The sequence below is a fragment of the Pempheris klunzingeri genome, chromosome 13 (genome assembly GCF_042242105.1).
Source record: "Pempheris klunzingeri isolate RE-2024b chromosome 13, fPemKlu1.hap1, whole genome shotgun sequence".
NCBI classification, from domain to species: Eukaryota; Metazoa; Chordata; class Actinopteri; order Acropomatiformes; family Pempheridae; genus Pempheris; species Pempheris klunzingeri.
Window position 1 is genome coordinate 20948342 of NC_092024.1, and position 26535 is coordinate 20974876.

At 40.1% G+C, this 26535-nt stretch overlaps 1 protein-coding gene across 3 annotated transcripts; it reads left to right on the plus strand.

The window, feature by feature from the left end:
• On the plus strand, nt 1–26259 carry loxl3b (lysyl oxidase-like 3b). 3 transcript variants are annotated; one of them, XM_070842238.1, is made up of 15 exons: nt 1–229; nt 4780–5148; nt 5681–5844; nt 8152–8369; nt 14022–14229; nt 14978–15158; nt 19016–19170; nt 19833–20003; nt 21623–21778; nt 22319–22478; nt 22834–23077; nt 23609–23724; nt 23922–24058; nt 24721–24832; nt 24928–26259. In XM_070842238.1, the coding sequence occupies exons 2-15, from the start codon at nt 4788–4790 to the stop codon at nt 24999–25001; spliced, it is 2457 nt and encodes an 818-aa protein (XP_070698339.1). In that variant the 5' UTR covers nt 1–229; nt 4780–4787; the 3' UTR covers nt 25002–26259. The 3 variants fall into 3 exon arrangements, with proteins under 3 accessions (XP_070698339.1, XP_070698337.1, XP_070698338.1); XM_070842236.1 differs by lacking the exon at nt 21623–21778 and having other exon boundaries at nt 8149–8369; XM_070842237.1 differs by lacking the exon at nt 21623–21778.
• The last annotated feature ends 276 nt before the right edge of the window (nt 26260–26535 follow it).

Below are 26535 nucleotides of genomic sequence, written 5' to 3' on the forward strand. Positions count from 1 at the left end.
GTTCACAGACAATAACGCTGGAAGGAGTAATTGGCTGCTAGGTGGACCACTGTCCCGCAAATTGGACCCGTGTTTGATGGAGGAGATGAATTAGCACAAGTACTGGGATATTTTTGTAGTCTTTTGTCTCTGGAGTGCAGTTTATGAACCCCCGGATCACCTAAATTTAGTGCCCAGCCGCCCCCTCTCCACTGGAACCGCTATAACCTCCTCATACTGGAAACATAAGGTAAGGCAGATTAAATTTAGTTTTTACTGTCCGAAATGAAGAGAAATGCAGAGTGGAGTTGTGATTTTGCTGTATTTCAATAGTAAAACTCGTAATGAGAAAAAAGTCACAGGCTACATTTTAATACTCATAGTCTGCCTTTCAAAAATACACATCATATACAGTATTTTGGGGTTGCCTTGATAACTGTGAGGCAGCACTGTGCTGTACAGTCATTTAGCTGAATATTTATACCTGTTAAACAAATGTTCACTTGTAGGATGCTGAAAATTGGAGATGAAAAAATGTGAGGAATGCTGCAACAGGAAACAAAATATGCTCCAAAAGCCAAATTCGCAGGATTCCCTGCTGCCAAATACCTGGTGTGGTGTATAGATCAGGGTCTGGACTAGAGAAAATGTGAAATGGGTTAAATTTGTAGCACTTCCTAATAAGGCATTCACATTAGGGGTAAATAAGTTGTGTCTATATTTATTAATGGATGATTCATTATTCAATAATGCTTTATAGATTGGAGATACACCTTAGAGAAGAACATTTGGTCCTCTCCGATGGTGTTTTCTACTGTAGTGATCATTGTTCGTAATGTTTTAATAAATCCTCATTCTAAATAAGCCATCAAGCTTGTAGTTGTACATGTTTACAAATTGTGGTCCAGATGCTCTGCAGCTGTTTCCCAGAATATAAGTGGTGAAACGGTCCATTGGCTGGTCTTGTGGAGCTAAAAGGACAATGCAAATGTCAGGATAAACAGCCAGGAGTTTGCTCTTATTAAAAGCTTTTAAAGGGTCCCTTGTTCGGAAGTTTGGAAAAGATTACGTCCCTGTCTTATCGTCTGCATCTGGACTCTTCTTACAAAACAGTTAGGTGGGTCAGAAAGCCACACAACCCTAATTGCACTTTCACAAAATTTTCTAGGAAATGTTTGACCATCATGCGTTTCCATTTCGAGCAACTGTAATTTTCTGTTTTCCCTCCCATATGTCTGCTTATACAGTATATCTAAAACCCGCCTTCTCCCTCAGCGTTCACCATCCATCTTCTCCCTTTCATGTGGCTCCCATTCATGTTGATTGTTTAAGGATTAAGTTTCACAAAGTTCCTCTGAGGTCAACAGCGTGCTGCAACAAGGCAGGAAAATCTTTTCTGTGGCCCAGGGAGCTTTCACTCCCAGTTTGTTTCAGTCTACAAGAGCCCAACGAGGCACAGACCTCTGGTAGTGATTAACAAACTGCTGCCTGGGTGATTTGAGCCTTTCACAAGACCTGATCCATGAGCACATTGGTATGAAGAGTCTCTGCTTCAGTGAGGGGTGAGAGAGGAAGAAAAACAGTTGGATATGTGTGTGTGTGTGAGAGAGAAAATGATTGGTTTGAATTAAAATCAAAATCAGATATTTGTCTGTCAGGGTCCCCTGATGTGATGGAGTTTCATTGTAGGTACAAAATCACCAGTTTGTAAAGCATTAAATAATCTTTTATATTCTGTAATAATCTATTTAATTTACTGGATTAATGATTCACTATCACAGGCTCTCCTCCCACACTGGGTCAAGTTCCCTCACAGGATAATTCTAGTTAATTCAACTTGGGTATTATTTTTGTAGTTTTTACAATAACTTTGTACTTAACAGAGTAGCTGCTAACATCTGGAAATATGATGATATTGATTCAGGTTGACAGTTTAGCCAGATTATCTAAACCATTTTATTTGGAGGTGAAACCGGAAGTGATGTTATCAACAGTCTGTCCTAATAGAGGAAAACTGTGTGTATGCAAAGATAACAGGAAGTCGGCCTGTACACTGAGATGGATGTTTACAACAGACAGAGTTAAAAAAAGGCTAAACTGTTACACCTCTGCAAAAAAAATAAAATCATATTGCAATTATTTTGACAGATTACAGTATGAGTCACGGTTTTGTGGGAATAGCAAATTGCTATATTCTGTACAAAACAAGTTCTCGTAACGTCTAGAGGCTGTGATTTATATGCCAGGGCATCTCTGTAGCTCCACAATGCTTCATTTATTATGTTATGTTGTGACACATTTTACCAAAAAATTATTGTGGTTTGGATGCTGCACTTTTACATTTTCGATAATATTTCAATTAATTGTTCAGCCCTACTTAGCGATTTCCTACATTTCTGCAGAATTGAATTTATTCATCCACAAAGAGGCGACAAGCACTTCCAGCTTACACGTCATAGAGGGTTGATAAAAAACTCAGCTGCTGCATTTTTCTCCTCCTCGCTCATTCTTTAAAATGTCCTCACTGCCAATATTGGGACAATATTCAATATTCTTCCTCTGTGATTGTTGGATGTTTGTGTTAATGCAGCTGCTGCTTTTTGAGGGACAAATGCCAAACTTGAATCTTTTGTAGCAGCTGGAAACAAGTTTGGCAAGTTACATAAAGAATAAAGGAAAAAATATATCGCCAAACAAAGAAGAGGGCCTTCAAATCACCCATTGCCACCTATTATCATGCAATGTATTTGGTACATTTTTAGGGAAGATTGTTTTCCTTCTTGTGAAGATATCCGATGAATATCAGTTTTATCTCTTTGTATTAAATAGAGATTGGTACAGAATGTGTTTAGCCTAGCTTAGTACACTGGTTGCAGTGTATATTTATCATCTAACTCTCACTAAGAAGCCAACCAAGTATATTTCCCAACATGTTGGGAGTATTCCTTTAAGCTGAGTTTGGATTTAGTTGAGAATTTTGACTTTGGAGGGACAGCGGCCTAAAATGAGATTAAGAAATTAGTCGATCTACAGAAAGTCAGTCGGCAACTATTTTGAAAATCAAATTATTGTTTGATGTGCTTCTCAAGCAGAAATGGTTCCAGCTCCTTATATGTGAGGATTTGCTGTTTTTCTCTGTTGTATAATTGTAAATTGAATATCTTGGACTAGATCAAACAAAAGAAGACATTTTGAGATGTCACCTTAATGTCTGGGAAACTGAAATAGGCATTTTATAGACCAGACAAATAATCGGTTAATTGAGAGCATATTTGGCACATTAATCGACAATGAAAATAATCGTTAGCTGCAGCCCTAAACTGTGATGTTATTCATTCTTTCTGGTATTTTAGTATTTTTTGCTCCTCATTTTCTGTGTTTTTTTCACAATCTGAACTATGAATGACATGATAAAAGCAGAAAATAACCTTAAAAAAGATAAAATAAGATACAGAATATCTGCCTAAAAATGTGGCCCCACAGGCCTTCAGCTCAGACATATAGCGCCTTTAAAAGCTCCTGCTGACTACAGCTTTTAGTGTGAACGTGTGTGTCCTTCCATACACTGTGAAATTGGACTCAGACGACGCAGTCAGCCTCAGACATGTTTTGGAAAGGGCACCTTAAGTTTGTGGTTCCTGTACAAACACATCACACTACTGTATTTGTGTCTCTGGAGGAACAACCCCCCACTCGCTAAAAGCTAAGAAGGAGTGCAGCTGTCAAGTTATCAATAGCAGGCCTATGTTAGCATTCATCATGCACCAGGGCTGTACAGGGAGGTTTAAGAGAGCAGGGTGGACATTTTGTTGGGAAAAGGTGGCTTGTTGTATCAAGAAATATGAATGAATTATTCAGAATGAATGACCTGGATAGTAGTGATGTCAGCTCAATAAACTCAGCACAGCAATATTGAAAAAAAATAGACAGAAAAGGAACAAAACGTCGAGGTGTTGCAGCTGAGGTTATGGTTGTGGAACCTACTGTATGTGATCAGCCTGATCATGATGGAGGCCTACAGAATTCACCGGCCATATGGTTTGAATCAAACTGCTGGAGCAACTCTGCGCTCGTACATTAATCCTACGTCCATATCCAGAGCACATGTTCATGTCCACTGTGTGAGCCCTCTTGGTTTTAGCAGCTATTTCTAAAGTACATTCTTTTTGGAGGGCACTACAGCTGAGCAGAGATTCTTTTGGGCTAAAAAAGTGTATTTTTTGGGGGCAACTAGATGAGAACTTTGGTTGCTCAAAGTCCTCCATCTGGTTTTGACATTGTGGGAAATACACTTATTGCTCATCCATACAAAAACTGTGAAAAAGTGTGAAAACGACATGGACTAACCAGCGAAAACTTTTTATTTGCTCATGCTACCTTTCCTGATGTGCACCAGAAACGGGTTCCTTCAGTTTGAAAATATATATTACTGCTCACCTCCTACACTTATAATGACACCTCTTTTTAAATCCAGACTCAATACATACTTCTACTCACTAGCGTTTGATTCCTCCTGATGTGGTTTTTGTGACTTGTGCCTACGCCTATTTATGAGTGCCTGTGAGCTGCGTGTATTGATGTTTATGTTGGTGTTTCTTTTATTTATGATTTCAGCCACCTGCTCTGTGGTTTGTACAGCATTTTGGTCAACGCTGGTTGTTGTTATATGTGCTTCATAAATACATTTGACTTGACTTGACTTGACCTCATAAAACCTACCTGAATAAGCCCAATATTCTGTACAGAAAACAGACTTCTTAATTAAACTTGTCGCTGTCTTTTCTTTTTCCTCATGTGCAGCTGAAATAATGGGGAAGTCAAGATGCAGGCAACAGTTGGCATTCAGCCTTCTGCTCTGGTTGTGCTTACCTTGCTGTTTGGCCCAGACCACGCCGCCAAACGCAGTCACGCCAGCACCTTCACCGGCACCCTCACCGTCACCCTCACCCTCCCCATCCCCTCAGCCCCAGACCGAGCGACTAAAGGTCAGACTGGCTGGATATCCCCGAAAACACAACGAGGGTCGGATAGAGCTTTTCTACAAGGGAGAGTGGGGAACCATCTGTGATGACGACTTCTCAATAGCCAACGCCAACGTGCTCTGTCGCCAGCTGGGCTTCGTCTCAGCCACAGGATGGACCCACAGCGCCAAATACGGCAAAGGCCAAGGTAAGAGTGACCTCAGCCAGTTCTTGGCAGTCAGTTTCTGGTTCAATACACTATATGCTCTGCTGACAATGTAACAATTACACAGTCTAAACTGTGGCAGGTGTAGGTGGCACTCCCACATATCCTGTAAACCAGCTTGAGCAATGTGTATTATTCTGAATATTTTTAGCCATGTTACTGTGTCACCAGTTTGGCTTTATCCGATTTATATCATGAATATTCTTTATAATATACAAAAATATGAATGAAATCTGGTTCACAATATTTGACCAAGCCACCTCAGCCGCATCCAATCATACTTTATTTATGTAAAATTAGACTGATTGAACTGCATTTCCATTTTAGATATTTAGCTCATTCTCTTATTCAGCCTCTTGTCTAGAATAAGTACAACTGTGCCGAGTTTTCTGCTACGAATTCCCAGAGCACCAGTGTTACAAGCAACCAAGTGTCACTTCCAGGCCTGGACTGACTACTTTCCGCAGGCCTGGGAGTGTGCTGGTGCCACACTGACAGTCTGCTGCCTGTCCAGGGAAAATCTGGCTGGACAACGTGATGTGTGGCGGAGGTGAGAAGAGCATTGAATTCTGCAAGTCTCGCGGCTGGGGCAACAGTGACTGCACTCACGACGAGGATGCCGGAGTTGTGTGCAAAGACGAGAGGATTCCTGGCTTTGTGGACTCAAATGTTATTGACGTAAGTTGCTAAAATTCATTTAATGTACTTTTGTAATCTTGTTGCATTAAACATTATGTTCATAAAGAAGCTTTTATAATCCCATAAACTCTTTAGTGTTAACAGCCCTGCTGCTCCACTGCCTATAGACTTTAAGGTTTAGTCCACATGGAAGGCATTCATCGCCTCTGTGCAACTTTACCTGTAGCTGCCTCACACATGGTGCTGATTAGCTCTGCTCTATACCATGTGTCTGAACCTATTAAAAGCAGCAGCTGCTCAAAGTATATTGTCCTGAGGTGAAGTAGTGTGTGTTGTAGGGCTGCAACTAACAATTATTCTCATTGTCAGTTAATCTGTTGATAATTTTCTTGATTAATTGATTAGCTATTTGGTCCATAAAATGACAGAAAATGGGGAAAAATGTCCATCAGTGTTTCCCAAACCAATCAACAGTCATTATGTTGATTTCCACTGTGGTGTAAACCAAGAGATACAAAACTTGGGCTGGGATCAGACTGTACATAATATCGGCCCGATAATGGCCCAACTCAACAGGGAACGACAATGAACACTGTGCGCAACAATTGTTCACTTTTGTCTTAATCATGTATGAAGAGCAGTAAACTGCTGTGCATATAAGCTTGTGATACATGTCCTAATGTAAACGATAGTCTATTTAATCCTAATATTATATAGAAAGAGAGTAAAGCCATTGAATTATTGTCAAGCCTTGCTCTCTGTGCCTTTGAATGAGGAGGCACTTCACTCCCACCACCTCTAGTAGAACTAATCAGAAAGTGTTTGTACTCATGGACTGCCAGGTGGGAATGATGGACAAATGTAAAGCAGAGTGCTTCTAAAAGAGATCAAGTGTGCTCAGTGCACCCTCCCTAGATAAATAAAGATTTATAACTGTGGAAATCGTTGAATCAAACTCTGAGGGAAAAGTGGGGTGGGTGGGATGCGTTTTCCATGTGTCCTCTTTGATGTCCATTTGTGTAACTGGTCCGAGGTGAACAAGGTTAGACCGGGGACTCGTCTCCGCAGACCTCTGGAAATGACTTGAATGGTTGAATGAGGTGTCTCAGTTTCATAAGAGTGAGTGGGAGGGACGTCGTTCAGCACTGCTCTCCCTCTCTGAGCCTGTTGCTGCGTGTCAGGCTTAGTCAAATGTGGTGTCCAGACTTCAATCTGTGACCACAGCCAGTTTTTTTCCCCAAGGAAACCACAGCAGAAGTGACTCATTGCAAAAACTAGCAATAAGATAGTGAAGTTTACCACTTATGAGCTGTTAGTGAGAGGATTAGACCTAAATTTACTCACTGACTCATTATTTTAGTCTGTTCCTCTCATTCAAGAGTCTTAAAGAGACGTGCATTTGTGAGTTTGTATGCATGGATGTGCCAGTATGATCATTGTAAGGATTCCTATGATATTCTGCAGACTAAAGCATCCTATCCTCATTTAGCATCACAGGTCATTAAAATTTTATATAATAATACATCAGTCCGAGGGATCAAACCAATAGTTTTAATGTCATATTTTTTAAATTACACTTTTCTCTCTCAGAACTCATTTTGACGATGTGTTGTCTGACCACGGCAGATATCAGATGTGTTTATAGTTGCTCCCAGTGGCTTCAGTCATGACTTCAAAGTCGCCTGTCAGAGAGGGGAGAGGGAGACGCCATGTAGTTTAAGTACAGTGATAAAAGCACATATTTTAATAATAGTGTTCCACTCAGTCAGTGTTATGGGTCTGTCGTTTATCATTTAAATTAAAAAGTAACAGTAGAGATTAATCAGGTTACCAGGCTACACCACAATTTGAAAATGACTGGAAAATAACAACGAACAATCAATTAGTTTTCAACTAGTTGCCAATCAATCTCCAACTATTCTGGTAATCGATTGATTGATCAGTTTGAGTAATCTTTTTAGAGAAAAAAGTCAGACAAAAGACATTTTTCACCATTTTCTGACCTTTTATGGACCATTTTATAGAACTGAGAGAATATTAAACAGATTATTCGAAAATAATCATGAGTTGCCGCTCTATTCAAGAGTAGGGTACTTACTGACGTATTTTACGTCATAGAAGAAAACATGAAAATCTCTTCAGCTTGTGTAAACCACAGACCTTATTTTAAGCATCTAACAAAAAACCCATTCAAAAATCCCACTGACTTCAAGACAACTGAACCGAAAGTGTTGAAGTGCTATCTCATTTCTGGATTTTAGGACTCATTCCTGCTCTATCTGCACGCAAATTTATTAAATCTGGAATTATTTTGATTGACAGTCAGCCCTGATTTTCCCCAAGCAGGCTCAGGTGGATGAGAACAGGATAGAGGAGGTGCGACTCCGGCCCGTAGTCCCCATGGCCAAAAAGAGGCTGCCCATCACGGAGGGTGTGGTGGAGGTGAAATACAAAGACGGCTGGGTGCAGATCTGCGACCTGGGATGGACAATCAAAAACACACATGTGGTCTGTGGCATGCTGGGATTCCCACACGAGAAAAAAGTCAACAAGAACTTCTACAAGTAAGTAAACTATGAAAACCAGATTCTGGTGTGAGATCATGGGGTCAGAGCTGCACCTGATGAAGAAAACCAAACTTCAGGACCCAGAAATCATATAAGTTGTCATCAGAGAATAGTGTTCTGATGTTTAGAGCTCAGTGTGCAGGAGCTTTCTCTCAGCCTGTTTGACATTTTAGTCTGTCAAGCAAAGTGGCAACACTCTGACCAGCAGTATCTCAGTCTTTGTTCGGTAAAGAGTGGACATTATGGGAGCTGCTGTTTACTGCAGATATGAGAGCGACTGTGTGTAGACTTCATCTGCCATCTGCCAGAACTGCAGCTCGGCAACAAAGCACATACGCCTCTGATTGTTCCGCTCTGTGTCTCATTTCTTCCCTCTGAGGATGTTTTTGTTTTGTCCTTTGGATGAACAGAAAAGCCACGTTGTTTTTGTGCGCTGGTCGGGTCACAGATTTCATGCTCTCGGTCTCTGCTGAGGAGTCATTATTAACTGCTGTGGAGATGGAAGAGTATGAGCCAGTGTTTTCTTTGTCCCATGTGTTTCCATCTGCCTTCAAATCTCGGTATCTAAGTATGAAAGAACAAGTGGAGTTTAGAAATAAAATTATCGACAAAACTAATAGGCAATTGCTGATTTTTTTCAGTTTTATATAATTTTAGATTAAGTATTTTTGACTTGTCTGTCGGAAAATACAAGACAAGTGAAGACCTTACCTCGGTTTTTCAGTTCTCTCTCAGTGATTTTTAAAATCTTTTCAGTTAATGGTGTGATCTATACAAAGTCAGAAAATAGTGAAAAATACCCATCACATGTAATTAAAGCCAGAGACGATGTCTTCAAATTTGATTGGATAATATAAAAAGCACATAAGCAGCAAATCCTCACAATTGAGAAGCTGGAACAAGAAGATGTTGTAAGCTATTCATTTCTTTTTTGAATAGTCGCTGATTATTTCTCTGTAGAACAACTAATCGATTAAGTGACTCTTTGCAGATAAAAAACACAATACATGTTTTGCTTTCATAATCAATTGGGTTCATTCAGTGTCTAAATGAGTACACAGAGGGATTAAAATAACAGCGAATTGGACAGAATCAATGTGATTAACTTTGGTGGGTTCTCAGACCTCCACTTTCTTTTCCCAGTTCGTCCTTCCAGTATGACGGCACACATTCCTGGCTGCGCTCCAGCTGAAGGCGCTTTACTCATCCCCTGCAGATGGTTCACAGTAGTACGAGGGGAAATGTGTGTTTTCTCTCAAGCTCGTGTGAAGGCTGAGGTTCAGGGAATGGGGGGGGGGGTCACATACGACTGGAGTGAAGCCAACCTGTGTACAGTTAAATAGAGAGCTGCAGGATGACATTATGACATTTTTATAGGCCGACGCTGAAGTTAGCATCGCCCCGGTTCCCTCGACTAAAAGCCAGTGGGATTTTTCCATTTGCTTTTGAATTATTGCAGAAAATCTACTCTGTGGCAAACAACTTTATGATACAGACACATTGTTCAGCGAGATTATCTTCAAAGATGAACTGCACTTTTTGCCAGAAGTAAAAAGCTAGACTATAAAATACGTGCACCACAGTTGCATGACTCCAGTGTCACCCTCACTAAACTGCACTATAATCTGAAATAGCTACAATTGGAAAATACTATAAATTGATACATTTACAAGCTGGAAAGTTTGAGTTTGAGTAGTTTGCAAGAGTGAGCAGATGAGTTTCTGCCCCTCTGTAGCGACATTTAGCTACTTGTTAGCAACTGCCTATTTTAAGACACATAAAAGCCTCAAAAGTCAAGAGTGGGGTATTTACTCACATATTTTATGTTCTAAACGTATAGTCATGTCATGTAGTCAGTACAGGTTACACTGACTCACCTACTCAAAACAGAGTTTGGTCATAAAGATCTTCTGAAGGCAGAAACAAATGGACAGACACATACTGAGACTATTTGCCAATTCCTGATTTTATGACAGCCCAAAAAATCTGATAATTTTCATGCCAAGAATTATACAAGCCTGTTTAGGGGGGAACATTATTAAGTTATTCCAACTGTTATTTCAGGCTGAGATTTATTTCTATATTTCACACAATGCACATTTTACAAACCAGGTGTTAATTTTGTTGATAAGGATCAGGGCTATTGATGTGTTGATTGACAACGAGGTGGAGCGATCGGTTCTTGATACGAGCATCTCTTAAGCAGTCAGGGTTATGGTGGTAGGGTGCTGGGAGTGAAGGGGTTAATGAGGTGTCGTAGCTGCTGAATGAGACTTAAATGGCCACTGTGGTGCTGAATTGTGAATAGTTAGAATAGCTGTGTAATTGTGATCATGCACTGGTGACCTGAAGTCTGCAACATGATATACCGGAGACTTGTGGAATGTCAAAAATGTTATTCACTGCTGACCCTCCAGTACTTTACCTTAAAGACGTGTACGTGTGCAGCACAGAGACAGCCTGTGCGTGTGTGTGTGTGTGTGTTTGCATGTAGTCTCTCTCCTGTATGTGATGAAATGTGGCTGTCTCACTGTTGCAGACGTCTGAAAAAGCGAGCGGCTGAGAAGGTCTCCAGGCCAAAGGTTAATGTTTCAGCCGGTGGAAGGTACACTGTCCCTGGGAAAACCCACCGTCCACATCCGCTTGCATCCTCTTTACTGTAGTTTTGACAGTGGGTTTCCTGTTGGAGTAGACAATAACAATTTACCTCCTGTTTCTAGCTGGATGACCACTTCCCCTTCCCTCTAATATCATATTATTATGATGTGCAGCATGTGAATGGGTTGTAGATTTGTATTGTATCCTGCTAAAGCTCATGGTTGCCTTGTGTGGAGGTTTAGTTTTATTCTCATCTCTTTTTGTCTTTCTTTCACATTTCCACTGACATGGCACAGACTGAAGACTGACCCAATGAAGGCATAGATATTTCTAGAATGTTTTAACTTCTGCATCTAGAGCACAAATAATGATTCTAATCAGATCTAATCTAATCAATTAAGTACAGTAAATGCACAAGAATTATTCTTCTTTGGATGTTTTATGATTAAGATGTTTTGAGGCCCTTTTTCATTGGATAGATTTCGTCAATCTGTGCTGTTTTAGTGGCAGGGACATCATTTTTCAATGTATTAATCTTTTTTAATCTTGTGCAAATTAGAGTACTAGCTGGAAATCCCATTCCCCACTATGGCATGCTTTTTGGAGGGGGTCAGTAGTATTTTCTCCTGGGTTCTTCAACTAAGTGGGCGGGATTTTACCATTTTATATCTTTATGATGTGTCCTGAAGTAGGCGCTGTAAAGTGATAAAAAGACGTTATTGGATTGAATATTATATTATGAAGCTTACTAGATGATTGGACCGACCCTGACAAAAATGTACCTTAAAGGAGAAGGCTGGCTTTCTATATTTTCTATATTTTACCTTTTGCTCCAGGTATGTTCAAACTAGATAATAATAATTTGCAGATTGTGAATGATTTTGGTCTAGACCAGTAACAAAATACCTGAGTGCTTTTTTCCCAAAGAAAGAAATAACGCTTTTATTGTTAAGACCTGTACTGAAAAGGTTGAAGAACCCACTAACACAGACTGTGTTATTTAACATTATGCTTTAATTGTCACACCTACCTCTATAACATATTTACATCAGATCCCAACAAAAAGCAATGCCATACATCAAACAAAATCAATGTGCTAACTTGAGGTTCACATTGACTCAACAGAAAAACACTACAATCACAATAGCATCGTTGTACTAACATGTTGATTATCATGCTTTAAGTGTCAGACACTCTGTGGCCAAAGGTATATGGACACCCACTTGTTACATTTCCAGTTCATCCCAAACATGTCGGACTGGGTTCAGGTCAGGGCTCCATGCGGGCCAGTTCATATTCTTCCACACCAGACTGGGAAAATCTCGTCTTGGCTTGTAGGGATGTTCCTAGCGACCAATTTCCCTGTTGTTTAAATGAAACATTCAAATTCAGACTAGTCGACTAGTGTAAACGATGTCATGCTCGTGTGCTGAGTGTAGCTAGCAGCGTTAGCATTAGCAGCCACAGGTTAACGTCCACATGCCAGTGCTGTATGTGGTTGCTCATTGCTCAGGTCGGGTGGTTATATACTAGTTTGTTCTGTCACATACTACTTACAACCTTGTTTTCATTTTCAAGCTCAAAGTGCTTCCTGGTACTGGTTTTACAAGATGCTATACAGTTTACATCCTGACTTAAGCGTGGGGAATTGCCGGTTGCTAGAACATCATGGACAAAACAGTCAACCACCATTTTACACTATATAGTAATAATTAGTTTAACTGACTAGTATTTCTGGTGTCGACTAGCGAGAGTAGCTACAGTTAATCGACTTGTTGACTAATCCCTACTGGCTTTTCATATTGAAACAGGAAGGAGCCTGCCTCATGCTATTTTGTTTAAAATTATCTTAAATTTCCCCTAATTGTAACTGAGATGCTTTCACTACAAACTATTGAAAACAGGCCCAGACCAAATATAGGAAGAAAAGTGCGTCCACATACTTTTGGCCATGCAGTGCATATCAGCCTGAGCTAAACAAAATAACTGATGAATGTCCAAATTTTAATTGATTTAATTCTTTGTCACATTTGTGTTTGTTTGCGTGCATTTAAAAGGGATGTGTCACCTTCATCAAACCTGTGTGTCCTGTGCAACCTTTGTATATAATATACTATATACAAATACACTTGTAATTATATGTTATGTGCTGACAACACTTTTTAACAACTGCGTTGAAGGAGACACATCCTAAACAGTATAATTACAGTTTTTAACATAATTGTGCATCATGTAACCTTTAAGTTTTCACTTTGTCACCTCGTTTTCTTCTCCTAACTGTGCAGTCTAACCCGTGTTTACCTTGCAGGCAGACATCCAAACCTAAAGCTAACTCTAAGTCTAAACAGAGCAGCCCTGGCAAAAGGTAATCTGAGGATAAATAAGTCAGCGGGTGAACTCAAGCTGTCTGAAAAAACCCACACACATGCTGCTTCCACAAGTCTCACTAACAAATGCCACTTAAACTGATAAGAAAGTCAGAGGGATTTGCCTTAAAATGTTCCCAAGAATAGAAAAAGGTAATTCTCTGAGCCACGTCCATTCCCTCCAGAGCTCCTGTCCTGCACATGTGGCCTGTCAGGAGGAAAGTCCATGATTTTCAGAACAAAAGCCTAAAGCTAAATACACAAAAGTTGTTTGAATAGTACTAATGTAATGGGTGTACAGAACAGTCTGTGCAAAAGTTAAAGAAATACTTTGACATCTTGGGATTTTTTTTATTTATTTGAATTGTTTTTTGTTTTTTTTTACTTTCTTGCCATAAGTTAAACATGAAAATTGCTCAATATTAAGACTGGAAACAAGCAATTAGCCTGACTCTGTAAAGTACTACAAGGAATACCAGTTGCAAAAAACAATGAGACATGATGTGTTGACTTTAACAATGTTATTGTATCATTACCCGTTAGTATAAAATGATGAAGTATGTTGATACTTTTGCAGACTAACTAGTATAATATGACAATTAGTATATGGTACACTGATAAGAATTAGTTTGAAGTGTGGCTTTGGCTAATGTTTCCATCATCACAGTGTCTCTGCTCCCTCCAGGTTGTATTTGGCGCGTCAGAAGAACTACTTCCACATTCACTCTGTGGCGTGCACGGGCACAGAGGTCCACCTGGCAGCCTGCCCACTGGAGTTCAGCAAGCAAAATGCAACATCGTCCTGCGAGGGCGGCATGGCGGCCGTCGTCAGCTGCATGCCGGGGCCGCTGTTTATGCAAAACAGTGCCTTAAAAAAGAAACTTAAAACTTCGGTAAAGTAGTCTTTAACTTTATTTTAAGGGCAGCTCAAGGACAGCAGACATTGTGACTTGTCATAGTAGGAAGAGCAGATGTGTTACTGATAAGAAAAGCAACCACTCTGTTCTAAGCCGTGACAGTGAGACCTGGACGCTGAAACTGAAGCAGCTAAATGATTAAAATGATTAATTTCATTATTATTTACACCTGTGCTTTTCCCCACTATGACACTGTCAAAATGTACTGTGATAAGTTAAACCCTAAACAGCGGTTTGTCAGTTTCCAGTACAGCTTCAAGTTAGATATTTTTATTTTTGTCAGATTAGTTAATTGATCGTGGTTGATCATGGAAATAGTAGTTTGGCAATCATACCTCAAGTCAAACTTAGTAGCTTTCTATGGGATTTTCAAACACAGCAGATGCCGGTTGCTCAGTTGTCATGGAGATTATCATGTTTATCACATGATCTAAGTATGAAACTTTGGTCAAATGATATACTGTGAAAAGTGGTTGAAGGCTCCAGAAAAAGCTAATTGGTAGTAGTCTAGTTCTTGGTGAAATCTTTATTATTTAATATTTTTTAGTAATTGATTCAGTCTAGATTAAGGATAGTACATTTCTGTATAGTAAGTTCTATCACAGTTACCAAAACTTATTAGCCCATAGTAGATTACCGTAAATCAGGGAAACCACTGTAGGTGCCTGCCAGGCTGTTCAGAGGACTAAAATAATATTTTATTTTATGTCTTCTTGCTGTTTAGAGGAACGTGAGGCTGAAGGGAGGGGCCAGGCTGGGCGAGGGTCGTGTGGAGGTGCTGAAAGACAACGAGTGGGGGACCGTGTGTGATGACCGCTGGAACCTGCAGTCAGCCAGCGTTGTCTGCAGGGAGCTCGGCTTCGGCAGCGCCAAGGAGGCTCTCACTGGAGCCCGCATGGGACAAGGTTTGGAAAAAAATATCGTAAAGTGATGGAAACGTATTGATTTGTGCCAGCCCAAACAGAATTTGCTGAGGCTGGTAATAATTATGATAATTTAAAAAACAATAAGAGATGACAATTACATTACAACAAAAGCCAGTCTGTATAAATGAAGGAGTAAATTTAAATTATGCTGGATTTAGTCAGCGTCTGTCACTCTTTTAAGACTTTAAGACAATTCTTATCTAAGAAGTCTATAACAAGGTTTTAAAGGCAGGGAGCTAACACCGATCTAGCATGCCTCATTGGTCAGTCAAATCAGTCAATGTTTAGTGACTTCTCAATAGACCTTTTTCACTGCAGACATTTTGACTTGTCATAGGAAAAGCAAAAGTGTTTATAACACCAGTAATGACGATTCTGTCCCAGTAAGCCATGACAGAGAGTCATCGTGCAGAATACCAGCACCCTGAATCTATAACAGCTGAATTTGATTATTTGTCAAAATGTACTTTTTGTTCAACGTGCATTTGAATTAGAGGTAAAAAAAAAAAAAACTTTTTAGCCAAGACAGTAAAAGTGAAGTAGTCAATCCTGTCTGAAACTTTCATATGTTCGCCTGCAGAGGCAGCACTCCGTCCTGTACAAGGATCTAAAGTTTCACCCTGCAGTCATCGAGTTTCCAGTTTAGCTCACCAAAATCTGATCTTTGGCTTCACCCTCAGAGGTTTGACTCATACCGGTGATGCTATTTCTACATCCTAAGAAATGTTTGTAGAAATAAAATTTTATGTCTTTGAGCCCGAGTGAGAAGTTCTACACCTCAATACAAATAATAAAGACATTGTGTAACTGTGAAATTTGATGTTTTTAGCAAAGTTAATGGATTGACGTTTATGAGGAAAGTCCAGTCGATCCTGCACTTTACATTAAATCCCTGTAAGTGTTTACTCTCAGCCAGGACCTCCGTCGTCAGCCGTCTATCTGCAGCCTGTCTTATCACTCAGGTCATCTCTTCACCCCAGAGAACTGATAATCTGCTCTTGACGAGTCCACATTCCTACACGGATTCCTCATTTGGATCTTATTTTAATTAAGTAAAGGAATGTTGTGCATAAAGGAAGAATAGAAACAAAGACATGAAAGAAAGAATGTTTTCTAGGACCCCCCACTGCAGTAAATACATAAATATGCTGTTTATTTTCTGACCAAGTTACCGCAATAATAGACAAATATTTCCATCCATGAATGTCTTTTTCCCAAATGCAAGGCACTCCCCCACTGCATTCCTGACATTAATTTTCCCATACAGTTTCTCATCCATTAAATAGCTCTTTTCGGTGTGTGTCAGGCTCTTTTAGAACAGAAAACCATCTGTGTTATTCCAGTTAGTTACTATGGGCCATTTCATGTGGAAATTGGGCAGTTTTATAAATCCAGTTCGTGTCTGAGCCACCTGGCCTCCACATGAGCCACAGTAAATCAATTTTAAAAGAAAAAAAGTTATTTTTCTGGTCGTTTTACACCAAAGGATTGGAACATAAATACTTCATACCAAACTTCATGGTGAGTTGTTATGTTGTTCTCTAATTTTGGAACAAAACTCCTCAGTTCAGGTCATGACTTGTTCTGTCTGGACACACACACACACACACACACACACACACACACACACACACACACACACACACACACACACACACACACACACACACACACACTTACCATATTAATTTCCTCAGTTGGCTGCTTAGAAACTTGGCTGAGAGGCTAATCTGACTCAAAATTCCTCACTGAAGGTTGAAAGCAGCCAGGATGGGAACCCTAAAGCTGAATGAAGAAGTGCGCCTGGAAACTCCTTAAACTCCTCCACTGTCAAAGTAAACATATCACTGTCCCAGCAGTATTGTTTGTTTTGAAAATCATTATCTCACAGCAACATCCTCTGGTGTGTTGAATTAGCAATCAGAGCTAAAAGTTGTTCTTGGGAAGCTGCAGCCTTTATTCTTAATCTTATTCTATTCTTCCATTATCTGTACTGCTTGGGTAGCTGTGGCCAATCCTAGCGGACTGGTCTGACACATAGCAACCGACAACTGCTGCTCCACTCGCATTCACCATCACTCTTTCTGCTCCTCGCTCTCTTTCACTCACTCAACCACACACCTTACACCTAAATACCTAAATGTATCAGTAAGAATAGCAAGAGGTGTGTAGCTCTGTCCTCTGCAAAACAACGACTCTTAGAATTACAGTTTAATTAAAGAATTACTCAAGTACAACAGAGTAAATGTAACGTGTTACTACTCATCACTGAATATTTATCTTAGTGTGTGTGTTCCTCATTAGTGATTCTTTTCAAAAACATGGGGGTGTGTGTAGGTTTTAGGTAAACTGCCCAGAGATTCCACCAAAGAAGAAACAAGCAGCCTTTTGAGGGGCAGTTCTCAGAAACGCTGGGTGGGGATGTGTGCTCTTGTGTGTGTACATTATGATGTCTACCACAGAGGAAGTCAGTTACAAAATCTCTTTGAGGCAGCAGCGTAGATGCTCTGTGCTACGACGGATGTCTGACCACCACCTGGCTGAGAGAGTCCAAGAAACATTCCTAAACGTCACTGAAGTCGGAAATGAGCGCCGCTGAAGGAATTCCTTTCACAGAAATTTCGCATTACAGTCGCCTCATGGTGCTATGACTTGTAGTGATGGAGTGAGAGTTCAGACGGTGAATGTAAAGCAGGGTGTTGTTGACAGAGAACATGCACACTCAGCAAACATGTCTCAGGTTAAAAAATGGGGTTTAACAAGGTAGTCTGGAAGTCGTACAAGACTGGACTCTATAACTCCATGTTCATATTCAAGCAATACAAATCTGACACATTATCATGACTAAATTATTCACATCAAACATGCCGGACATCTAGATGTGCCCCTTTGTGCCTGTTGTCATGATAAAAAGTAACCTGCGACTCTTTTTATTTTAAGTCTCTGTGGTTTAATGACACAGCTTTTACATTTACACCATTTTTCCAGACCAAAACAGTCAAGTCTTTGAAAAAAGTGATGCGTTTGTTTCTCAAATCTGCTAGCAGTAACGGGAGAGACAGCATGGCCAGTAACTGTGACAAAGAATAACTAACAACAAAGAAGAGATAAAGTTCCTCAGCAGAAAATGCAAGAAAAAAGACATCACTATTTCATTGATTTGGTCCCTTGGCCGGGGAGAGTGTCAACAGTGGTTGGTTTCTTTTGGCCCAGATTTTGTCTGAACAAGAAACCAGACAGCTGCTAGAGTCCAAAAATCTGACATGAACTGACAGATGAACCGACCTGGATCGTTCTAATCTCATCTAAGCACCTTATTAAATAGGCTCTGACTCATTAAGCCTGTGCCTCATTAAAACACGTTTGTAATATGAATTATAACCTTTGAAAATACTTTAAAATGACCAGGCTAATTTGACAAATCTGATAACAGTAGATTCTGTGTTTTCTAGAAACTAACTACAAAATATGAATGCTGCTATCCAGTGGTGGAAGTAGTACTCATATTACTTTACACTTCTACTTAAGTGAGATTAGGAATAAGTAAAAGCCATTCATTCAAAATGTCACTTGAGTAAAAGTGCCAAAAGTAAAAGTACTCATTATGCAGAATGTCCCATTTCGCAATGATTTATGTTATTGGATCAAGTAAACTCAAATTTGTACTTTATGTAAGTCACTTTAAGTATGTGAGTCAAAAAAAAGTTTGAACGTTTTACCACTTTGATTTGGCTCTCATCAGTGTCTGACTGACAATCAAAGCAGAACTTCAAATTACTCCATAAAACGAATCTGCCCTCTTGAATTTTCAAGCTGCTGTCTCTCCGTCTGTGCAGGAATGGGTCCAATCTACATGAACGAGGTGAAGTGCCAAGGTCAGGAGAAGACCATCTGGAGCTGCCCCTTTAAAAACATCACATCAGAGGACTGTCAACACATGGAGGACGCTGCTGTTCGCTGCAACGTGCCCTACATGGGCCTGGAGAACGCGGTCAGAGCTGAACCTCCTCACTAACCTGCTTCATCTTGAAATTGTTCTGTTTTCTTGAGGAAAAGTTAGAAAGTTGAATTTGTGCATACTACTATTGTACTATTACTGGTGATGTTATCTAATGTAGCACAGAAAGAGAAAACTTGAAAATCTATATATTTTATACTGTGTTTGTTACATTATCCATTCATTATTTATTAGTTATTTGCTGCTCTAGAATGCTTTTCAGTTTGCTCTAACATTTAGGGAGATTTAGAGCTCATACTCACATTTTCACTCTCAGCCAATACTTTCTCACTGCTGTCACGAAAAACAGAAACACCATTTGTCATTCCTTCGTTTATTGTCTCCCATTCTTAAGGAGGTAATTAGTTCAATTGAACCATCGCAGACCTAATTTATTGTTTGAAAAACATGTTGGTGTCAATACATTTTCTGTGACAACAGTGATTTTAACCTTTTAACTAGTAACTTAACGAGTATTTCTGGTAGTGCTTTTTGTATTTTACCAGATTATACTCTATGTTTCCTGTAGATACACAGAGAGGCCGGGCCAAGTGGGATTAAAACTCTCCTAACAGATAAAAACAGAGTTTTTGTCCAGCCCGCCCTTGTGTATCTACTCTCTGCTTTGTGGTCTCTAACCCCTCGGCCCCGCACAGATCCGACTCACAGGAGGACGGACCCGTTACGAGGGCCGCCTGGAGGTGCTGAGCTCAGACTCTAACGGGACGCAGAGCTGGGGTCTGATCTGTGGAGAGACCTGGAGCACAAAGGAGGCCATGGTGGCCTGCAGGCAGCTGGGATTGGGCTACGCTAACCAGGGCTTGAAAGTAGGTTATTAAACCCACTGAGGGTTTACTGACAACTTTCTACAGCAGAGCAGAGCTGCTTCGACCAGTTGCCTCCTCATATATTTGACACATGCAAACATAACAGACAATCATGGACACCAGAAACATCTCATTCCCATTATTTCATTAGAGTCATTTCAGTCTTGAAATGAGTTCTTAAAATCTTATTTTCTTACACCAAATGAAAATATTCTGGTAATATTTTAGCTTTTTATTTCATTTAAAGGATATTTAAAAGCCTAAATAGAGTATATTATATTTCATTAAATATTCTAATATTGTACAAGAAAAAAAAGTGAAAAATTGGGGGAAACTGTTTAAGAGAAAAACGTTTTCTCCTTTTTCCTTTTTTAGTCTTTTAATTACCCTGTGCTCTCAGAACTGCAGCTTAGTGATATACTAAAACTTTCCGGTGGTTGTCTGTTTATGAGATACTGAATCCAGTTTCTGTGGGAGGACGGTAGCGACAGACATGGATCAGCAATGGAAACTGAAGCACTCAGCTCAGCCTGCTGGAGCCAACGTGTGCATAGTTATTGTCTTAATTATTCAGTGATGGCTTCGTCTTTGGAAGGTTTGCCTTGATTCTTGGTTGCGCTGGGGTCTTGGACCCTGGTTTATAGTTGTTATTTTTATTCTATGCATATACAGACCACACTGAAATATTTTCCTGTAAACCTGGAAATAATCAGAAAGGTTGAGGATTCAGAAATATGTGAAAACACGAGATGTTATGACGTGTAAACTAAAGAAATGTTTAAGATTCTCCACTGTGTCTAGCAATCATCAACCAGCTTAACTCTTTATACAAAAGGTTAGATTTGAGTTGTATCTCTTCCACTGAAGCCTGTGTTCAGATGACAGGTGGCTTTGATCTACTTCCTCTTTTCTACAAAGGAGTTAAGTTGGCCAATGCCACAAATTTACTTAAATTGTGAGTCCTAGAAATGGTGCAGAATCTTAAATATTTCCTCTTCATTTTACACATCATAACAGCTTGTGTTTCTGAATGCTGAAACTTTCTGACTATTTCCAGGTTTACATGAAGATATTGGAGATTTTCAGTGTGAAACCCACTGTATATTCAAATATAATTAATATTTCTGTTCAGCCACATATCACCTAATATGTGCAGCAAACTAATGCTTGTTATTAGAGCCAGACACACATTCAAATATATTCCTGAAACTAGCTATCATGCTAAAGTTTGGTGTATTTTAGGAATATACTTGAACACGGATGCATGTATTAATGTCTGACAGTGCAGTATATGTTCTATATGGAATAGATCTTCCTTTTCCAACATGAAAGAACATGATACTGTTTTGGTCTTTTCTGTGTGGTCAGACCAAAACAGACACACATGAAGTTTCTAATCAAACTCAGAAGCCACTCACCGCCAAAGCCGAGTGGTGACCTCATCTGGAAACCACGTTGACGTTCTCCAAGCCTAGAAAAGTCTAACGAAACAGCTGCTTCAACAACACACTCCTCTGCCTGAAGGCTGCATATGCACAGCCTTATTGTCAGCCCAGACAAAGTAGAGACAGGACAGGAAGTGTGTCCCCTCACTGACTCCCAGCAGGGTGTTTCTGCAGATCCGGATAGTGGGCGGCCGGAGCATTTATGAGGGCCGGGTGGAGGTTCAGGTTGGGTCCAAGTGGGGGACAGTGTGCAGCACAGGCTGGACCACAAAGGAAGCCATGGTGGTTTGCAGGCAGCTAGGGCTCGGCTACTCCATGCATGCCATCACTGTAAGTAGGACCAGATTTACATGAAGAGATTTGTTCCACAGTTACATATGAGCAGATTTATCTTATCTTGAAATGCATCATGTCGAAAACAGACACAGAAGACATGCTGACAATAAAAATATGACAAAAAGTAAAGAAAAACAGTAGCATGATCAAAACAATAATTACAGAAGCAGGAGGAGCTTTATTTTAAGTGAGAAATAAGGCTGCTTTTAATGTTATGAGTTCAATGTCTAGCAGTATACTGCTGCATACTGAAGCAATGTGATACAAAATACTGTTATTATTCATAATTAGTCTATAATGCAAGTCATACTGCTTCCAGTGAATCTTAAGATCTCTGAGTCTGCACAAATATTTTTTCCAGCCATCATAAACATAAAGTTTTACACTGTGTCCTCAGTGAGCAGCCAGAAATGAGTCATGGACATCTGTTTTTCAGAGCCGCTCAGTTAGTGAATATTTCTTATCTGATTGATGCACTGTGTTTGTTTTTGCTTGCATGTTTGTCTGTTTGCTGTTTGCTAACGCCCATCTAAGGAAACCTGGTACTGGGACAGCAGTAATGTGACGGAGATGGTGATGAGCGGCTTGAAGTGCACGGGAACCGAGATGGCTCTGAGTCAGTGCCAGCATCACAAAACTGTCAGCTGCCAGAAGTCGGCAGCAAAGTTTGCAGCAGGAGTCATCTGTTCAGACAGTGAGTGACGACCACAGAAGTGTTTAAACAATTGACCTGCAAATCCTGTTGATGTTCCTGAAGAAAACAGAAGCACAAAAACAACAGATTTAATCATCAATTTTGACCCACTGTAGTCTTTGTGCAACAGCTTTCATCAGCAGGCAATAGGCTCAATCACTATTGTGTTAACAGACATTAATTGAACTGAAAATCTAATCAAGCAGTCCAGTGTAAATCCAGTGAATTTCAGATTGGTGTCACTCTGAGCTGTAGGGGCTGTGTTTCATGTTTCCTTGTATGTACACATTTCCTGATGTATTATAATATGAGGACTATAACTCGAACCTGATCCTACTACTACCCCTTTGCCCAGCGGCCTCTGACCTCGTCCTGAACGCCCCTCTGGTCCAGCAGACAGTTTACATCGAGGATCGCCCTCTGCACATGCTCTACTGCGCTGCAGAGGAGGACTGCCTGTCTAAATCTGCAGCCAAGGCCAACTGGCCCTACGGACACAGACGTCTGCTTCGTTTCTCCTCACAGATCCACAATATCGGCCGAGCCGACTTCAAGCCAAAAGCTGGCCGGCACTCGTGGGTCTGGCACGCCTGCCATGGGTAATGTTGTCTTCATTAACATAGTTTCCACACAGCTATGTTCATTCATCCAATATAATAAGACTTAATGATGCTGTGATCTAATCTCATTGGCTCTGAGTTAAGTCTCAGTCTTAGAGGACACTGTTCAGGAGTACGAGCAGGAAAACATGACAGAAAAAGTTCAAAAAACAAAAACAAGAAACGACATACAGTACGTCAACTTCATTTATAAGCCTTAAAGTATTAACCTTAAAGTGTTCAGTGGATTTCCCAGCCATGTTTTCAATCTGAGTCGGCTGATGAAAAACTAACTCAGAGAGACTGGTGGGAGGAAGAGTTCAACATATGACGGCAGTGCTGTCTTAAAATAAACTCACTGTTTACAGAATGTAGAAATTTAGCAGCTGTTGAGACCTCACAGAAGTGTTTTACTCCAGTGTGTGATGTAAAACCATCAGCCAGTACCTGCAGTGTTACAGTACTGGACTAGTGACTTTCTGCTACCTTTCTTTTTGTCACCAACATCAAAGTTCTCTCTGTATCTTACAGTCACTACCACAGCATGGATATTTTCACCCATTATGATCTGCTGAACGCCAACGGCAGCAAAGTGGCGGAGGGACACAAGGCCAGTTTCTGTCTGGAGGACACAGATTGTCAAGAGGGTGAGTCTGAGGCTTCAGATTAGATTCAAACCACAGGATCGGTTTTATCACTGAATCAAAGGGGATTTCACATCAAAGTTACAGTCTGATCCAAGATCCATTTCCAAGGATTGTAAATTTTATAAACATGTTTATTAAGCCTGATTTTATGGATTTGATAATGCATCTTAAAATCAGTGAATCTTTTTGCCGCCCAGGCGTTTCGAAGCGGTACGAGTGTGCCAACTTTGGCGATCAGGGCATCACCGTGGGCTGCTGGGATCTGTACCGTCACGACATCGACTGTCAGTGGATCGACATCTCAGACGTCAAACCTGGAAACTACATTTTCCAGGTGAGCATGCGAGGCTCGATACGCAGAGCACAAAGCAAATACTGCCAAAATACTTCTAGGGCTGAAAAACATGTAAAACTGAATGGATGTAACCTACAAATCAAAAACACTCAGACACAAACTGTACTTTACAATGTAAATAGTTAAAATGGCAACACACTCAGACACCTGTAGCTACTTTTCACATCACAATTCTCATACCCTTCCTGTCCAGTGAAAACCACCTATCTACGGATTTGGTTTGGTTTTGAATTTGAATTTAAATGGTTGTGATAAATTGGAGGATTAAGTGTTTAAATTGATGAGCTTCTTAAGATAAATGAACACTTTAAAACCCTCTTGGATTAGCTGGAAACAGGCTCCTTAAAAAGTTGACTTTTTAGAGATGTTTGGCTCTCACAGGACAACAAGGCTAAAAAAGGCTATAAAACCACCAAACAAAATATAAAGTAGTTAAAATTAACTCAACCTTAAACATCTACAGCAGTAAAACATACACATTAACACAGCAGTGATATTAATCCAGGAACATCAGATATAACTGACACTCTTCACAGTGTATAATTAGTACTTTTACTGAAGTAAAGGATCTAAATACTTCTTCCACCGCTGTTAATGTCTGTGATCGTCTATTATTCCTTTTACATTTCTCCCTCCTTCAGGTTGTGATCAATCCTAATCATGAGGTGGCCGAGAGTGACTTCACCAACAACGCCATGAAATGCAACTGCAAATACGACGGACATCGAATCTGGCTCCATAACTGCCACATTGGTAAGGACACACATTTTTATCTTTATTCATCTTATTTCAAACTCCTATTTAAGCTTTTCTGACGGCTTCATTCATTGTTTTTTAACCCCCAACAGGTGATGCGTTCAGCGAGGAGGCAGAGAGGAGGTTTGAGAAATACCCCGGACAGCTGAATAACCAGGTTTCTTAATCATTTCAACAACAGACGTGAAGTGGCGTGAATAAAAACACACACTCACTAGCTCAAAAAAAACAAGACACAAACCTTTTGTTTTCAATGGATTCTCCCACATACTCAGATTATTTGGAGTCATGGAAGAAACGAGCAGTATTTTGCTCCAGTGAATGTGTTGTACGTCTGGGTTATTATACTTGAATATTCAAGTGCTTATGTTTTCAGTCTAATGTGAGCTAATGCTATATTTTTTATCATGAAATAGGTTTTTATAAAGTCACTCGTATGACAAATGTACAGCCTTCTATTAAATGTTTTTGTTCCGAGTTATGGATGAGGTGCTATTTTTATTTTTATAACCATTTGTTTTTGATTTTACTTGGAGCAGGCAGCTTCAGAACTACCTGAGATGTTACCATTAGCTATAGCACAATTAAAACTGGTCCTTACTGGAGTGCAGAACTTCATACTGGGTGTTATGGACAGAAGAAAAAAGACTTAGAACATTAAATATGACCTGGATCAGTCACTCTGGACTGGAGTGTTATCTCGAAGACTAGATGTAAACGAGCATGTTGCTCAAGAGAAAAGGCTTCAGGACGGTTTTCACTGTTCAGTTTTCTGCATAGACTCTATTAAAGAGCGAAACCAATGAGCCTTAAACCTGCATTCTTTCAAATGGCCAACAGGGGGCGTCTCCACTGGCTCCCAAAAAGAAGTCTGATTGTTTGAAAGTCTACAAGAAAATTAACGAACTTCTCACTTGATTTATTAGCTCAGTAAACACTTTTCCTATTTTTAAGTCTTCTTCAACACAGCAGGACGCTCATTTAGTAAATGTTGGTCTCATTTAGAGGGAAATAGACCATAAAGCAGGGTCTGCTTTAGGGAGGGACTGTGTAGTGACCAATCAGAGGTTGTCTTTGTGGAACGAAGGTCATTTCAAAAAGGAGGTCCACAAACCAACAGGTGACGTCACACTAGCTCATTTCTGCCATCTTGCTCACAGCGATATTTTGCTCCACCTGGTCAAGACAAAGCACACCTCCCTCCACAACTTCAATACTTTGTGAATGTATTTATTGCTAATATCACTGTGCTGAAGGACAGCATTTTGTAGAGTTTGCAGAGCCACCTGTAGCTTTAGCCCGCCTGTATTATCAATAGTCCTTTAGGGTCACGTCGTAGATGTTATTGGGCAAAGACTAAAAACTACAACTACCCTTGCTGTATGTGTGCTGATGTAATCACTCCTGCTACACCAAATAAAAAAGAGAGAAAATAATAATTGTGTTGTATCTACAAGATTTATTTGATTAAACTAGAATTGGCAGCTCATGGTGGACCAATCAAGTTGCAGTTTGTATGTTTGTATGTCTGAATATTAGTGTCACAGATTTATCATCCAATTAAATGTGAAATATAGTCACAACCTCCCCCTTCTGCCCCAAGTGATGGCATTAAATAACGGCCAAGCCCCCAGGAAGTGTGCCAGGCTTTTAGCAGCCAAACAGTGTCATTACAACAATGGCGTCTCTCATGTGGCACC